Source organism: Leptosomus discolor, chromosome 1 (assembly GCF_034619465.1).
Source record: "Leptosomus discolor isolate bLepDis1 chromosome 1, bLepDis1.hap2, whole genome shotgun sequence".
Lineage (NCBI taxonomy): Eukaryota > Metazoa > Chordata > Aves > Leptosomiformes > Leptosomidae > Leptosomus > Leptosomus discolor.
The window spans coordinates 3,540,343-3,557,849 of NC_141391.1; the positions used below are offsets into that span (position 1 = coordinate 3,540,343).

General features: G+C 51.7%; 1 protein-coding gene across 1 annotated transcript; it reads left to right on the top strand.

The window, feature by feature from the left end:
- The first annotated feature begins 2,441 nt into the window (after positions 1-2,441).
- TSKU (tsukushi, small leucine rich proteoglycan) lies at positions 2,442-16,510 on the top strand. The gene is made up of 2 exons (XM_009951525.2): positions 2,442-2,471; positions 15,445-16,510. Exon 2 carries the CDS (start codon positions 15,452-15,454, stop codon positions 16,508-16,510), a length of 1,059 nt encoding a protein of 352 aa, XP_009949827.1. The 5' UTR covers positions 2,442-2,471; positions 15,445-15,451.
- Positions 16,511-17,507: the final 997 nt, after the last annotated feature.

The following is a 17,507-nucleotide window of genomic DNA, read 5'->3' on the forward strand; positions in this document are numbered from 1 at the left end:
GGCCGCCTCCCCGAGGAGCTGGAGGGGGAGCAGGGCCAGCCCTGGGGGTGTCTGCTGAGAAGCACACACCGCATCCATCCCCCCCCCCCCTCCTCCCGCCTCCCGCCTCCTCGGAGCGGGGAAACTTTTTCGGTGCGATGAGTTTGCCTCGCGTAGGGGCTCAGCGGCCGGCGGGGCATCGGCTGCTTAAAACAGCTCGGGTGAGGGGGAAGGGCAGAGGTCTCGGGTGGGGATAAACTACTTTTTCCCCACCTCTGGCTTTCCCAGCGGGGAGGGGAAATTTTGGGGCGCAGCCGGTGCGTATGAGCCCCCAGCCCGGCTCCCTTGCCCCGGAGAGCTGCAGCCGGCGGGGGGCGGGGAGGGGGTGGGGGGGGGGTGAAGCGCCTCCAGCCGGGATCTCTTCCCCTCTCCTTCCCCCGGTGGTTTGTAGAGCGCTTGGGATTGCCACGGCTGCAAAGTAATCCGAGCAGCAGCTGGAGGCTCCGCACCGCCTCCCGTGCCCGGCTTCGGGGCTTTGATTTCACACAGGGCTCCCTGTCTCCCCTCCTCTCCCCTCTCCCCCCACCCCTTTTCCCCGGCCCTCCCCTCCCAGCGCGGCGGCTGGGGAGAAGAGAGAGGCTTTTTGGTCGGGTACTGGTGCTGGGAGGCTCGCAGGGTTTTGCAGCTCACTCAAGGTAAGGGGAGAAAGGAGAAAGGGAGGGGGAGGAGGGGGCGCATATCGCCTGAATGGGGTGAAGAGGCTGGAAGGGGCAGAGGGGGGTCCTGAACCCCCAGTTGCAGACATAAAGGCAGGGCAAAGCTCCCTCCCTGGGAATTTCCCATGCCTGTGAGTGGATTAAGCTGGAGGGGAAGGTGTGTTTCGGGGGGGGGGGGGGGGGCAGACTAGGATTTATTTGTTCTCTTACTGAAAAAAAAAAAAAAAAGGAAGAAAAAAAAAAAAAACCTGCTGGTTGTGACTTTTGAAGCAGGAGGTCAGAAAGCACGGGGTTCCCCTGATAACGCACACACCCTGTAAACTTTTAAGCAGCTCCATGGAAACTTGTTATTAATGCTGCAGTCATTAAAAGGCGCAGACCACGGCAGATTTATTAGCCCAGCAAACCACAACACGTGCCAGCTCTCTGGAAACAAAAGGGTCCGTCAACTTTACTCCTCTGCTCGGGATTTGGGAAGGCTGGGAGGAGAGAGGCGAGGATGGAGCTGGTGGTTGGTGTCGTGGGGAAGTGGCATCGCCTCCGTTAACCGACGCTCTCCATCGCGGTTAGCGAACGTAACCCGGTGGCAGCGAAGGCACTCGAGCACGGGTGTAGCGAGAGCACGGCGAGGCGCTCACGGCATTCATCGCGGCAGCCGGGCGAGGAGCCTCCAGCCTCCCGAGTCGGAAAAGATTTCCCCGGGTGTCTGCCATGATCTATCAGCTGCCGTTAGCCTGAATAACCGCATTCACCGAAGTTACAGTAGGAAACTTGTCTGGGTGGACGCTGTGGCATTGCTCTGGTGCTGATGCACGCGAGCGCCGGTGCTGATGGCTGGCGTGGCGCTGAAATATTGCGTTGGTCGCCGCTCCGAAGCCCGCCTGGCAGCGTGCGGGGCTTTCTCGCAGCGATAGAGCAGAGTGAATAGCAGGAGAAGAAGAGGCGCCGTGGAAAAGCACGGTTAGATCAATGCCTCGCCGATCTCCCCAGGAAGAAGGAGCACGCTGGATGGGTTAGATGCTGAAAGGACCGGAGGGAGCCTGGTATGTCCCTGGGGAGAATTTGCAGTCTAAACTCAGCTAGCTGCTCGCCCGTCGGCGCCGCAAAGGCAAAGCGGGTGGGTGTCTGCCATCGTCTTGGCGTGGGCCACAGCTTGTGCCCCTTCTCTAGCCAGTCCCCCGTCCCGCAGAGGTCATGGGAGGTGCTTGTGCACATGTGGGTTATAAATGGCCCTGCGAGGCCCTGACCTGAGCTCAGTTGTCGCCCGTTTCCACTCCGATGTGGGGTCCCGCTCCGGAGGTGGTGGGTGCGTGGGGTGAGCGACGCTTGGAACCGGGGTAAGGCAGGAGGTTGGGTGGCAGCACCCGGACAGGTTTTCCCTTGCGGCATCTTGGAGCGGGCGTGCTGCGAGGAGACGCTGCTGGTTTGTGAATGAATTTGAGCAGCTGCTGGCAGAGGCAGTGGGGAGCAATTACACAATGCCCGGAGGGAACGAGGACGTGATGGACATCCCAGGGGACACGAATTTCTGACGGTGAGGTGGACTGGCAAGGCTGCAGGGTCAGGGTGAGGGTCTCCTGCACCCCTGTTCTTTAAGCGCAAGGAACAAAACAGCATTGAATGGATGGGAGGAAATTGGGAGAAAAGAGCTGTAAAACAAAAAATATGCAAAAGTTGTGGTTTTTTGATATAGGAAAAAGCATCCTGTGCCCCTCCAGCCCTGCAGTGAACAGAGGCGTGTGCCACCCCAGCACGAGACAGAGCTTCGAAAATAAGGTGAGCCACCGTCTTCCGGAGGTTTGGAGTTTCCCCTCCATCCCTAACTGCTTTTTTTCCTCCTCTTTCAGTCTCTTCTCCCTCCTCCTCCTCCTCCTCGCTTGTCAGCTGGTCGGTGGGCAGAAGCAGAGGCTGGAGGGTGGGATAAGACAAGGCATCCTTGTCCGGCAGCCCTCTTGACCCCCGGCAACCCCCCGGCCGTGTGCGGTAGCCGCAGCGCTGGCCGCCTGGCAGGCTATCAAAAGAAACTTCCGAACGCTGAGATGTTGAGGGCCGGGAAGAGATAAAGGCTGGTGGGAGCAAGCCGTTTCTTGTCTTAAAACTTGGCACCTGGACCTATCAAGGGGAATGTATGAACGGCTCAGCCATTCATGACAGGGAAGTCTTGACATTTTCATTTGTATTGCAATTTTTTTTTTAAATTATTATTTCCTGGGAGTTTCCATCGTTCCCCCTTGGAGTATTTCAGATGCGGAGCAGGAAGGGAAGGAAATGTCGTGCTTTGAGAATCGCCCTGGCCTCCCCCTGCCCCCACCCCGGCTTGCAGACGCTGCAAGAGATTAAACCAACCTGGCTGCCTTAGCACGGGACATTCCAGAGTTGCATTAACCAGGCTGGAAATCTGCCTGTTGGAGCAGTGGCAAACTGGAAAAAAAGCACGTTATCTTTGCTGTAGCTGAGCGGAGGGCCATGTGCTGTGTGTAATATCTGAGTGCTGGCATCTGTGGGTTCTCTTTTCCTTCCCCTTTCCCCCCCCTCCTAATTTTTTTATTTTGCTGTCCATGTATCTGTGAGGCTGACTCCTCTCCTTTCCCCTGGTTCATGCCTGGCAGCTCAAATCCAGGGGTGGGAAGAGAAATAAGGACTTTTTTTTTTTTTTTTTTTTTTTTTTTTGACTTTGAATAAGAGATCCCTTGTCAGGAAAAACTGAGACTTAAAGGCAAAGCCCTGCTGTGGCAGATCATAGAATCACAGAATAGTTTGGGTTGGAAGGGACCTTTAAAGGCCATCTAGTCCAACCCCCCTGCCACGAGCAGGGACATCTTCAGCTGGATCAGGCTGCTCAGAGCCCCATCCAGCCTGGCCTTGAGTGTTCCCAGGGATGGGGCTTTTACCACATCTTGGGGCAACCTGTGCCAGTGTTTCACCACCCTCACTGTAAAAAATGGGTCAAACCAATGGTCAGATGGGTCAAACCAGATGTGATTCCTCACCCCCATCATGTCTGAAGTGACAAATATGTGCAGAGCTCTGCCAAGTAGGGCAGGACCTGTCCCTGACCCCAAAATTACCTTTTTTCTTCCCTTCCTTGAGAATGAGGTGTCTGTGGCAGGGGGCATGGCAAGGCTGTTTCATACAGCAGGATGGAGGAGACCCTTCCTCCAAAACCCTTTAGTCCTGGTGCAAAGGCTGTTCCCACGCAAGGTGCAGCCTCTGTATCTACCCAGGGTTGCAAGAGATCTCCAACTCAGAGGATTACAGGGTAACCCTGAACATGGCCAGTCTCGTGCATTGGGGCAGAGCATTGCTCTTCTGGACTGTCCCCAGATGTCCCATGGTGATGTCCCTATCTCCTGTGTTCACAACATGGAGCACAGTGGCCTCCCCTGACTTTGAGGAAGGTAACAGGGTGCGAGGAGCCAGCACCATGCAGCCCATACAGGGGCACAGAGGAGGGTGCTTTAATTTGCCAGTCAGCGAAGTCAAGTCAAATGGGGTTAGGAGGCGGCTTAGTACAGGATTAACTGGTAAAGAAGGATGGTTGTGTGCATCCTGGGTGGCTTGTGGCATCTCCATGGCGTGGCAGAAGTGCCACAGAGCTGTGCCAAAACCAAGGGGGCAGGGATGGGAACAGGATGGAGCCAGGGGAGGTGAGCAGCATGGGTGGGCAGAGGTCCCTGGAGAAGCAAGCCTGGTGTTGGCAGCCACCAAGACCGCAGCCACGCTTCAGAGTCCACGAGCACCGACTTGAGAGGTACTTAAGGTACTTCTCCACCACAACCACCTCCCCAGATGTCCCCTTCCCTCTCCCCCAGCCTGGCTGTCCATTTTGCAGAGGGCAAAGCAGGGCTGGTGTCCCCAGAGCGTCCAGGCAAGGCAGGAGCAGGACGTGGTGCACGAGGACAGTGGTGGCATTTGGCTGGACCAGTTGTGGTGGTGGCGATGCTGGCAGGGGGTTTCTGTGTGGGGTGAGACTGGGGCATCGTGGCTTGTGCTCCATTCCCAGTTAAACTGGTGGGATTTGAACCTGAGGATGGTACCTCCATCGCCACACAGGAATGAACACTTCTCGGCCCTGGGGTTAGCCTACCTTAAGCCGTCAGGAGGGAAGCTGAGGCACGTGAATGGACACTTGTGGTAAAGTCAGTGGTGAGAAACGGGTCCTGCTGGGGACGTGGCTCTCCCAACCTACTTTAGGTGACTCTTCTTTCCAAGACCCTGCACCAGCCAAGAGGGACTAGAGTATCCTGGGCCAGGGAGGGGACACAAAGAGCTGAGGACATGCCACAGCACCGCATGACCGGGGCAGCGAAGCATCATCTGGGCTGGGAGCCGTGGTGGGGACAATGCCCTGCTGCTAAACCCTTTGTCAGCTTTACCCAGACCCCTTTCCCCTCCCTAAATCCCCCCTTTCCCAAATCTTGCAGGAGACCTGCTGGGCGTAGCGAATGTCTCACGTGCTTCGCTGGGGTGGGGGCAGCTCCCGAAGCCCCGGCTGATGCTCTACTGAGCGGTTTCGCTGGCGTTCCATTGTTCACAGCGTCACACTGCAAGAATTATTGAGGGGGGGGGGGGGGTGTGTGTGAAGAAAGGCTGGGAGGGGAACGAGACGGGAGCCTCCAGCTGTGCTGTTTGCAACAATAACGGCCAGGATTGTATTTATTATCTCCTCGGTGGAGGGTCTGCAGCTGCATGCTGAGAAACACAGGCGGCAAAGAAGCCTGGAGATCATTGTGCAAGGGGGGAAAAAAAAAAAAAAGCAACCACAAAAAATAAATAAAAAGCCCACAAAGAAGCCCTGGGCTGGCTGGGGCAGTGCCGAGCAGCACCCAGCCTAATGTTGCCTTCTCGCTTTGCCCTCCCTTATTGAAGCCAGCAGCCCCGCAGGGCTTTTATGAGAAGGGAGGTTGGGAGCTGCTGCCTTTCAGAGAGCTAAAGCCACATGGGGTCCTCCTAAAATCCTGTTGCCAGGGCGGGAGATGTTGCCCAGCCAGAGTCCCGGCAGGGCAAATTTCTTTTCCCTCTGCTTTTCACATGATTTTGGCTGGTGCCAGCTGCCTTTGCTTGCTGGAGCCGGGCAGAGCACCACGACCAAGGCACGGTGTCAGAGGCGGCGTTTGGGCACCCGATTTGCAGCCACCTCTGTTTCAAGGAGAAAGAGTTGGGAAGCCCTTTGAGACACAGGACGATGGGGCTGCTATGAGCTACTTGCTCCTGGTGGGCCGTGTCTCACCTGGAAGGGCAGAAGCATCACCCTGGGATGTATTGCCTTCCCTGGCACCATCCCTCCTCTCTCTCCCTTCCTTCCTTCCCCCTGTCCAGCTCATCCTTTCCAGAGGAACCCATCCATGTCCATCCATGCAGCATACTGTCCTTCTGCAGCTCAGGCCAGTCCACCAGCTGGTTAAAAGCAAACTACACTGGGGATGTGGGGTACCTCCACAGATGATGTGCTTTTCCCTCATGGACCAGGCAGCCGCTCGTGGGGCCTTGCAACCTGCGCTCTCCTGGGGTGCGATGTGGCACGTGGCATTTCTCAGCCGGGCATGACAATGCGGCTGAGAAGCTTTATCAAGAGTTAAAACCAAGAAGTGTCCATCGTGGGTAGGACGTTTCCTCTCCCTGTGCTGCACCTCTTAATGTTTCTCACTGCTCTGGAGTATGGTGTTCGTCCCGGAGTGCATTCCTCTTGAATTATATCACGTCTCTGGGAGCCGGAGTGCTACGAAAAAGTATCGTCGTAGCAGGAGGCAGCACAGGAACAGGCTGGGGTTGGGGCTCAGGTGTGGGAGAGCATCGTCGAGGGCTGAGGCTATAGGAGAAGCTTGCTAGGATCATTTTAGCTTTCAATAATTGACCAGCTAAGAAAAAAGGCCCTGCCTCAGGTGTTTTATGCTTTAAAAATTCATGCCAGCTTGTTGGCTTTCTTAGTCTGACACCAGGAGCGGGTGGAGAGGAGGGATAAGCGCCTGCAACCCCAATGCTGCAGATGAACCTGCGATCGATCATTTTTAAATTGATCTTTTGCAAAAGGGGATGCAGCCCTGAAGAAGGAGGGTTTAGCCCTCCCAAGGTTACTGCTGTGATCTGGGTAAAGCCTGGGTACTTGCAGCCTCCCTCCGTGCCTCACTGTGAGCCCTTGGGCATCAGAGATGGTGGGGCAGGGGGATCCTGTTGGTAGCTTCAGCAGGTCCCCCTACAGCAAAATGCAGTAGGGCTGGTGTAAAACTCGATGTAAACCTCTCCTTTTGCTATGAAGTGCCATGCTGAAGGGCTGGTCTGTTCTCCTGTTTGTGCCAAAATAACTCCTCTGCAACGGAGACCTCCTGTTCTGGGATGTGTCACTAGGGTTTTGATAAAGATCCTATTCGGGCTGAGTTTGAGACGGTTAAGAAAATATTTGTGTTCCCAGCTGAGATGAGGTCTGTGTTATGCTCAGCGAGCGCCGGGATAGCGAAACCTCCTGTTCCTGGAAATGCTCACGGTTGAAAAGCAGAGGGGGGAGGACGGGAAGCAGGGGTCATTGGGGGTAAAAGGATTGGGGGTGGTCACCCTTGGGGTGATGCTGGAGCAGGAGAAAGCCCTGAGCTTCTGCATCCCTTGCGGGCACCTTGTTTGATCCACGGGATCCAGCGTGCGGCTGCTGATGCTCCCAGTTTGAGCGGTCCTGCAGCTGGCATAGCCAGGAGGCAATGGCGGGGCGGGGATGCTCATGTCCCCTCTGCTCCCAGTGAGGACCCCATGAATCCCCCCACGGTGCTACCGGGAGGTGCCACGCCGCTCCAACGCCTGCCTTCCCCTGCCCGCAGCCGCTCCGGAGGCTTGGCAAACTTCATTTCCTTTTGGGAACGCCTCCTCCGGGCACAAGCACAGCTTGGCGTGAGGCTGGCGGGCAAAATTGCTTTCAAAAGCCACGGGAGACTATTTCCCCCACGCCGAATAAAACCGCTATTAACGTGACAGCTCCCTGGGCTGAGAGGGGATGGGTTTTTTTTTGTGCAAAACCCTGGTGCGGCGGTGATTTAGTTCCTAATTTGCCCGTGCTGGAGGTAGCACCCACTTTTTCCCACTCGAGGCACAATTCCTGGGAGTTGGGCTGCTGTTTGCTTCTGAGATGTGGCTTCTCCAGGCACGCAGCTCTCCGGGCAGCAGAAATTGTCCATATGTCAGCCACAGATGTCAGTCAACTGGAACTTGCTGGATGGGCTGGCAGACCTGCCCGCACAGGTTTCCTTTTGTCAGATCCCAAAATACGCTACACCACACCTTGATCTCCTCCTTGAGGGGGACGAGGGCTGCTGGAGGGGGGAAGATTGCACAAGTGGAATAAACTATTAGCTGTTTAAACGCTAGGATGATAAATTACCCGTGGGCTCTTGCAAAACAGATGGGATTTGTGACATTAACGGTTGGGGCAAAGATTATTTTAAGAGGTCTCTCCATTTCTTTTATGAAGAAAGGATAATTTTAATTTTTTTTTTTTTTTTACTTTAAAGAAAAAAATAGAGCAAAGCCTGTTTCAGCTGAGCAAGGGATGTTACAAGTTTGAAAACAAACCCATAGTGTGAAGCTGTGGGGTTTGGAGGTGCTGGGTTCCCTCCAGTTCAATCCCCATATGTCTTCTTTGCAGTCCGTGTGGTGGGTTGAGGGGCTGCTCGGTTTTGGATTTGGGGTCTTGAAAGGCTTCTGATGCTTAATAATTTGGCTTTGCTCTTGCTAATCTTATCTATCCCATCCTCTGTGATGTCTACGAAAATCTCCCTGAAGGATGGAGAGCTTGGGTGAGATTATGGATAACCACTGCGGTTTTCGCTCTATGTCCAGAGCTGAGAAAAGCAAATGGTGATAACTGAGATCTGGGGGAAATGAGGAAAGGTGTCTTGTTTTTTCCTTCTTCACCCTTTCTGGCTGTCCACAAGCCAAATTCCATGGCTTTTGGTAAGATTCAAGCCTTGCAAAGACAGACTTGATGCAGAGCAATGGGGTTCTTGTCCAGATCTGGGAGCAGCATCTCATCTCTGTTTATGGCAGTTTTGTCCCCTCTTGAAATGACTTGAATGGGGACAAAGCACCCCACTGAGCAAATAAACCATCTGCTTGTCTTGGCTACCTCCTGTAATCCCTGGGGACCCACAGGTCAGCAAGGATAAATCCTGTCCTGAGCCCACCCATCCCCATCACGCCGTCCACCCTGGTCTGCCTTAAGTACAACCACATCTCTGCATTGAGGGGGGAGAGGACTTTTTCTTTCCATCCCCGGTTTGGTGCCTATTGTATTTTACTCTTCAGTAGCCTGGTAACGTAGATTTCTGATACCACTGGGTTAATTACTTGCTAACAGCTCCCCCTTTGGTGGTGGGGCTCTTGACTGAATGCAAAGGAGGTGCTTTTACATCCATAACAATGGAAATCGTTAAAGCAGAAAAGAATTCATACAGAACCCTTTCTTTTTTTTTTTCTTTTTATTCCCCCCCCCCCCCCCTTCCATTTCCTGCATTTAATTCCGATTTTAGCCAGTGAGTAGGAAGATGGAGCAAAAAGTATTCAGGCACCTGCAGAATGATTTCAGCTCCTGTTCAGGCTCTCGGGGCCTCTTTACATTGAGCCCTAAGGGCTCAGTCCCAGTGGCTGAATTTCACCCCATCCCAATGCTTGCATGTGCTGGTGGGGGGAAGAGGGTGAGGAGAAGAAGACTGGGTGGCACATCCCTTTTATATCCCGATGGGTAACTGGGGATGGCTCTGCTGTCTAAGCACCTTTGTACTTCCCACTGATAAAACATCAGTGTGAAGTGAAGGGTAGTAATGTAGCACCCAAAAGCAACTTGTGGCTCCTGATGGAGGTCTCTGTGAAATCAAGCTGAATTTAGAAGAGCCATTCTCATCCTCCGAGCTATCCATCCTCTTTCTCATTCTCATGAACTAATTCTCATCCTGCTGTCACTGACACCTAGAGTCACTCCACTGCAGTCCCCCCAAACCCATCTAAGCAAACGCAGGATCAAACCTAAAAAGCAGATACTTCTTGGGATTCTCGTTAGCTCTCCTCTCCCTAGATCCAAGAAGTCACAAACACTGAGTATAAACCCAGGACTGCTGTTTGCAAAGCATGCCCCAAACCAGCAAACAACAAAAAACAACAAATGGGTCAGAAAGCCCTGTCCCCCTTTACACCAAAAATCCTTTGTGAGGATGCACTAGTTGGTCTAGCAAGCTTTATAAAAGGGGTGAACACACCTCTTTGCTGCATGCATGTGGGGACCCCTTCTGCAGGGGGGGTCTGAGGCAGGGAGAGCAAAAGCCTGCATGACCTTTACTTTCAATGGATCCACACACACACAAAAAAAAAAAAAGAAAGAGTAACCTTGTCAGCAGCAGTTTCTTTATCATGTGAGGGGTGTGTGTGCGAGTTAAGGGATTAATAGTTTCTGGTTGTAGGCTGGTTTGAGCCAGTTTTGCTGTCTGCTCACATCGGCGTATGGAGTCTGGAGAACGGGCTGCGATTGCATCTGTGGCGTCATTTGGACTCAGCTCGAGAGAGTCCGCACTGGAAAAGTGTAGCTGTTGCTAGTGCTGCTTTATTTGATAATTATTTCTATTTTACAGAGTAATTAATGGGAGGGGAAAAAAAAAAAAAAAAAAAAAAGAGTCTCTGAAGCGCTTTTATTGTTGGAGAAGCAACTCAGGAGCATCCTGGTGCTCTGGAGCGATCTGCCAGAGCCACCATCCCAGCTGCCTCTTGGAGCCTCCCAAGTATTAAAAGAGAAAGAGCCAACTCTCCATTTTTTTTTTTTTTTTTCCCCCAATCCGGAGGATTTATGGCTTCTATCATAACCTATGCAGCTTGTTTTCACTTTCCAATAGCATTCCCTTTCCCCTGCCCCCAATTAGTGACTGCAGCCAAGTGGGCCTTGTGGGCCTTGCTATAAACACTGCTTTTTTTTTGACTTGGCTGATGCAAGAGGCAGAAGACAACCCCCAAATTTTCTTCCTGATGAAATATTGTTGCTGATCCAACTCCTCTGTCCTCTGCTAGAACAGCAACTCTATTTGCGATAGGTGGACTCCAGCCCTTCCTTTTTTTTGCCTCTTTCCTTTAAAGGTTGCTATGTTTGTTGTTAATCCAGAATTAATCCAGCAGCACATGGACAAGAAACCTGGAAATTACACAGTGGACTGCGTCTTAGACACATGGGGATTCATGTCATACCTGATCTGCTCTAATGGTGGGCTGCTGTTGAAAAGACAGGTCCTGTTTTCCCCACTCCTGTGCCAGAGCTGGTAACCCCGTGGCTGGCAGCCCGATTTGCTGGGAAACTGACTTACCAAAGGGGAAAAAAGGAGAATGAGGGTGTTTTTGTTGGATGAGTGAGCTGAACTGATTCATCCTGGGTACACCTGGTTGCTGGGTGGGACTCGAGTTCGCAAGATGCAGCCAGGGATGGGAAGCAGCAGCCCAAGGAGAGAAAGCATCCCACTCCACCATGGTCAAGGGAGAGATGGGGCATCTCCAAGAATGGGTCTGGTCTTAGGTGGGTTTCATCCCCTTGTGGAGCAATTTTTTTCTCATCACCCCACTGTAGAGGCAACCTTCTTACGTACCTTAACCTTCATCGGGTGACTTTGGTTCTTCAGCCCCAACTCCAGTTGTGTTTCAGCCGGTGCTTTGCTGAGTGGCACGTTCAGGGAGGCTGAGGGCTGCAGGGTGAAGAACTGGAGAATGGGGCGGCCGTTTCCTGACTCCATCAAACAATGAATTTTCAAACACCTCCCCTTTGTATTGTTTTTAATTAGTCCTTGATTTTTGGCTGTAGGGATTTCCGGCTTGGCGGTTACCAGGGCAACTGGAGGTAGCCTAGGTAGCATCCTCTTCATGTCCTCATTCCCGAGGTGGGGACCAGTCCCCAGGCAATGGCCTTCCACCCAGGGTGGGATGTGTTAGCACATCTCCCTTGGGTGGGAATGAGGTGGAAGAGTCTCAGCTGTGGATCGGAGAAGACTAGTGAGAAAAGACTTTAAGGAAGAGGAGGAGGAAATCAAGTGCAGCGAGAAGCACGAATTTGCAACAAGGCTTTCCTCTCTCCCACTCCGCCTCCCGACCATCAGCTGAGACCTGGGTTTCCTCTGCAGCCTGGTTTTAAAATCAGATTTTAATGGGTTTTTTTTGGCAGGGAAGTCTCAGTGTGAGGTTTCTGCCCGAGTCCTGACACACAATGGTGCAGGGGATGAGCAGAGCAGGGAGGAGGCATCAGGACACCTGCAGGCTCAGGGAGAGATGTGGTATTTGGGGAGAAGGCTAGCACCCTGCTAGGAGCTTGGTCCAACCTCAGCTCTGCTATCCACCACTGCATCTCCTTGGGGTTGTATCAGGATATTTGCCACGCAGAAAGAACGAGCAGGATGTAAAGACCAGAGCCCTGCAGCTGCTCCAACACCTGAAACGTGGGGGAAGACGCTGCCCTCCCAGCAGCTCCTGTTGAAACCAGTGGGTATAACACCCCACCATGAGCTGTCAGATGGCCAAAATTTATCCCTGGGATCTCTCCACACCGCAACAGCTGTAGAAATGAAGAGGTCACGGCTGAACCAGCCTGAGAGCAGAACGTGTTCTCCTGGTGGCTCTTCCCTCGCCATCCCAGGTGATGGTGTCGGTGGTTTCTAGTCCGTGGTGTTTTCTCCAGGTGAATCTCCCCAGTGCTGCAGGAGGAGAACTTCATCTTCCTTTTACGAGGGGATACCTTGGCTTCCTGCCTTTGTCAACAGAGCAGCTCGCAGGCAGCTATCCAAAGGCAATTGGATGCGGTTTCAAATGCACGCTGTACAGAGATGAACTGTAAATGCCTGCGGCATGTTTCTTTCCCCGTTTCAAAGAGCACTATCGATTGCTCCATGCGATGATAAAGCATGCCTGTACCTGACTAAGCTCTTCGGTGATTATCTAGCAATGCAGGAGTCTCTTTCATGGACTGGAAGATGACCAGTACCTTTATTTCCCCTATCTTTAATCAGAGCTGTTGGCCAAGTGGCTTGTTAGCCTATGAATGCTTCATTCTGCTTTGTAAGGGAGTTTTTAACTGGTACTAATGGATTGCATATCATCTGCAAAGCAATTGCACAGCCAGTAAGGGAGAATTTGTGGCAGTGCTACCAAGAGGCAATAGATGCTGTGCAAATACCTAAGCTGAGCTTTGCTTACTGCATTTCAGCCGCGTAAGGTTTTGTCCTTGCCGCTGGCTGGAGCCATGGATGTTGCAGTGGGAGTCACTGTATCTGCCCGCTTGTGCCGATCATTTCTGCGGCTGATCGGGAAGGGAACTCCTGTGTCAAAAGGGGTTTGAGCAGTTCCATATCGAAGCCCAGCGCTGGCTTTGGTTTTCCTCTCAGTTCATAGAATTAGTTCGGAGGTGCTTTCCCTGTTGAGACATCAAGTGGGAATAGCCACTGGGTGGGATTTGGGAGAAGAAATACCAATAGACGGAGCTGACACTAATGCAGGTACTTCCCTGTACGCGAGACATTTAACATTTGAGTTTTTGCTTTTTTAGTTTCCAAAGAGCTCCCCACTGCTGTAATTTCCCCTGGTAATGAAACATTTCAGGGTGTTCCAAATGCAGCTTCATGAAAAAAAAAATAGTAATTAGGGAGGGACTGCAGAAGGGAGCAAGCTATGGTCTGTCTGCACAGAACCAGAGGGGATGAGCCTTGGTGTCATTAGGAAAGGGATATCTGGAAATGTGTCTGCAGAAAGGAGCTCTACCTCCTGCATCCCCTCTGCACACGTATGTGTTTTCTCCAGGAACAGTTGCGATGGGCTGGGACTAGTGCTCATCTTACTGATTTTCTGTGGTTTCTGTAGAATACTGGACTCCAGAGGATTGGCCTTTAGCAATGCTTTGGTTGCAGGCACTTTGGCGAGAGTCCCAATCCCTGTTCTCTATTTGCAGGAGGTCTGGGAGTTACCACCAGACGAGTCATATCAGCGATCAGGCCAATATTTTTGCAACGCTTTTTCCCCTTTGCACTTCTTTTCCACATTGGCAAGTAGTCCCTGATCGGTCTCCTGGGAAAGAGTGCAGGGCCAGGAAGACCATGCTGGAAAGGGAGAGAAACTGCTGCCAAGGGGTGGGTGAAGGAAGATGAAAGGAAGCATGAACTTCTAGGAAATGGTCCTGGGAAGGTGCAAGGGCTGTGGGGAAGGCACCTCAGCCAGATCAAAGGGTGTGTGGGAAAGATGACACTGCAAGGAAGGCAGTAAACTGCTTTTAAACAGCGGTGGGAAAGGTGAGAATAGAGACCAGGGACGCTGAAGTGGGAATGGGAATGCACATTTAAAGGGGACTCTCCCCCCCACCCCCAAATGACTGCTTGGCATGTGAGCCTCTGTTTATTGCCAGCAGCATAGCCAAAGAGCAGTGCTGACGGATCTGCTTGCCTGGTTTGGTGGAACTTTTGGTTGCCAGCCTCCCGGAGACTTTGTTTTTAAGGCATGAGGAGCCATCACCCGTGACTGCAGTGAGAACCAACGAGGACAGCCCTTGCTGTCTCTGCTGACCTGCAGGCTGCTGGCACGCTCCAGTTTACCCCTTCCAGAGCTGAAGACCTAAAGATTTTTTGGCTGGCTCTTGAAATCATGCAGCTGTTGTGGCCCACAGTTGTGCAGAGGAGCTGTTGGGATGTGATCTGAAGAGGTCCAGCAAAGCCGGTTAGGTGCAGATCAGCTCTCTTCCTCCCTTGGCTGCAATGATGGAGGGACTGAAATGTCTCAGCTGGAGGAGGGTCAAAACCAGAGGGGTGGAGAGAGCTCCTTGCTTGCTGTCATCGGTGATCAGGGAGAATACTTAATGTAATTAGCAAAGACTCCCCAGAGGCTCTATATGAAACAAATTGTCTCTCTCCACTTGATGCCTGTGCAGGAGGCTGGGCCCACCACAGCAGAGTCTGGGTTAGACTGAGCAGTCCTTTGTTCCTCTGCTCCGGCAGGCAAGGAGCCGAGCGGCTGTGTCTGTCCTGCCTGCCACCAGCCCGAGGAGGGTTCGTTTTAGCCACCTGATATAAAGCAATGATCTTACCTACCTAAACACTTCTAAATTTGCATCTGAAGTCTAAGCAAGGCAGACGTGCTGTCCATTTGGGGAGTAGGGATCTGGCCTTTCTAGCTGTTCATCCTGCATGATGTTCTGATGATGCCGTTGTCTCTTATCTATAGGAAAATTGAACAAAGCTTTGGTTTTTCCTTCCCTGATTAAGTATTTTGGACACCTAAGGCTCCCACTGAGCGCACATCCTAAACGATTTCTCCAGCCTGTTAATGCAGGGTCTTGAACCTGGCATTCCCAAATCTCACAGGGATGCCCTGACATGAAGACCTCTGTCTGCTGAAGTTTGCCGGGATGTAAAATGACTCAGTGTTTAGGCTGTCATTTAGCTTCTTCCATGGTCCAGTCAAAAGGATGCATGTTGGATAGATCTTGCTTTAAGGCAGTCTACTGTTCTTACAGCTAGTTTCCAGTTGTGTCTTAACCTGGTCAGATCTGCAGACCGTTGACCCAGTTTGTTTTCTCCCTTAAGTTCCCACTGGGGTTCATAACATGAGAGACAAAGTGTTTGGGACATCCACGCTATTTAAGGACATCCACTGAATTTATCCCTTTGAAAGACAGAAGAGAAGACTGCATGACTCTAACTGTTACACATCTTCAGTGAAGTAATTTCTATGGCAATGAAGTTTATTTTCTTATCGTCTTGTTTTCCAGGTCAACAATGCAGTTCCTAGCCTGGTTCAGTTTGCTGCTTCTCCTTCCTTGTTTTGATACCACCAAAACCTGCTTCCCCGGCTGCCACTGTGAAGTGGAAAGCTTTGGTCTCTTTGACAGCTTTAGCCTGACCAAGGTGGACTGCAGTGGAATAGGCTCACACATTGTTCCTGTCCCAATCCCTCTGGATACCTCCTACTTGGATCTATCATCAAACAAACTGGAAACAATCAATGAATCAATGCTTACTGGCCCTGGGTACACCACCTTGGTGAGCCTCGACCTGAGCTACAACAAAATCGCCAAGATTTCCTCCACAACCTTCTCCAGGCTTCGGTACCTGGAGTCCTTGGATTTGAGTCATAACTCTCTGGAAGTCCTTCCGGAGGACTGTTTCTCCAGTTCTCCTTTGGGTGACATAGATTTGAGCAATAACAAGCTTTTGGATATAGCTATGGACATTTTTGCTTCAAAAGGCCAAGGAAAACCCCTCAACGTGGATCTATCAAATAATATGCTCAGCACAATTACGAGGCACCGTGAAAAGAGCATCCCCAACATCCAGAACTTAAATCTTTCTGGAAACAGGCTAAGGTCTGTGCCAAACCTTCAAGGCATTCCCCTCCGATACCTAAATCTTGACGGGAACCCTCTAGTCAAGATCGAGAAAGGAGACTTCACGGGGCTGAAAGATTTGATAAATTTATCCCTCAGTGGCCTGCGTGGCTTTGGAGAGTTATCTCCTTATAGCTTCAAGGAACTACCAGCCCTCCAAGTTCTGGATTTATCCAGCAATCCCAACCTGAAGGCACTGACTGCTGAAGTTATCTTTGGTCTGAACTCCCTACAAGAGCTCAATCTCTCTGGGACAAGCGTGTCGTCCTTGCCAAAGACTGTGCTGAAATACCTGCCTTCCATCAAAAGCATCACCTTGGGGAAGAACATACAGTGTCTTAAGACCATCAAAGAAGGACAGTACCACCGACAAATTGGGCTGACCAAAAAAGAGGTCCTCAGTTGCCACGACAGCCACGGGTCCGTAGCAGCAGCGCCTTACGTTTTGTGATGAAAGCTGAGGAGGCGGGGTGGGGAAGGGAGGGCAGGGGGCCGCGGGATTTGTACAGGTGTCGGACTGAGATGGCTTGCAGTGTGCCTTTTGTAAAACTGTCGATAATTTATATATTTGTATATGCCAATACTTGATTGTTTGTGGATTTTATAAACTCTCAAATCCTGGCCCATGTCATCTGCAGGCTCCAGATTTTACCTGGTGCATTGAGGTCCTGAACGGAGCGGTGATGCTGGACGATGGGGACCACGCTGCTCTGCAGGTCCCAGGGCAGAACAGCCAGTCTGGAGCAAACCCTTCGTGCCCCAGACACGTTTGTAGGAGCAAAGCACACGCTAAAACGTAACAACTCCGTAGCTGCTTGCTTACAAACCCATGCATCATCCTTTTTTTTAATTATTACTCCCCAAGAAGTGCCTTCTGGATGCTGCCTTCATTAGCAGCACCCTGTTCCCTGTCATGCACTTTCAGTCTTGAAGAAACATTTCCAGACAAACCTGAATACAGGGTGCTCCTAATGTGCTGCTCTTTACATGTTATTTGCATAGGTGTGCAATGAACATTGAGTAAGTCGAGAACTTTTCCCACAATTTTCTCCCTGTTTTCCCATCTCGATCCTTTTCAAGTCTAATTACTTTAGGTCCGACTTTGGCAACCTCCTGCCTTTCTAACCTGAGCGAGCGATGGCTCAGAGGCGACGTGCAGCAGAGCAAGGGAAGCAGAGGGGTCTGCCAACAGCCGCGTCTTACCCAGGAATCAGCCTCCAATGAAGCAAGTTAACTGAGTTGCAAAGTGAAGAGATCCTGTAGCCTAGCTTAAAAAATAAAGAAAGAAAGAAATCCCTCCTCCCTTTCTGGGGAAGTTTGGAGGAAAACTTTGACAGGGATTCTGGTCTTGATGACCTTATCAAACCAAGACGCAGACCCAGAGGATATGAGAGTAAGCTGTTTCCATGCTGACATTCCCCATCTGAACACAACATCTGCGACTCAGC

Bases quoted from the DNA above. Each gene is read 5' to 3' on its own strand.
- TSKU (XM_009951525.2), top strand. From the start codon at position 15,452: ATGCAGTTCCTAGCCTGGTTCAGTTTGCTGCTTCTCCTTCCTTGTTTT.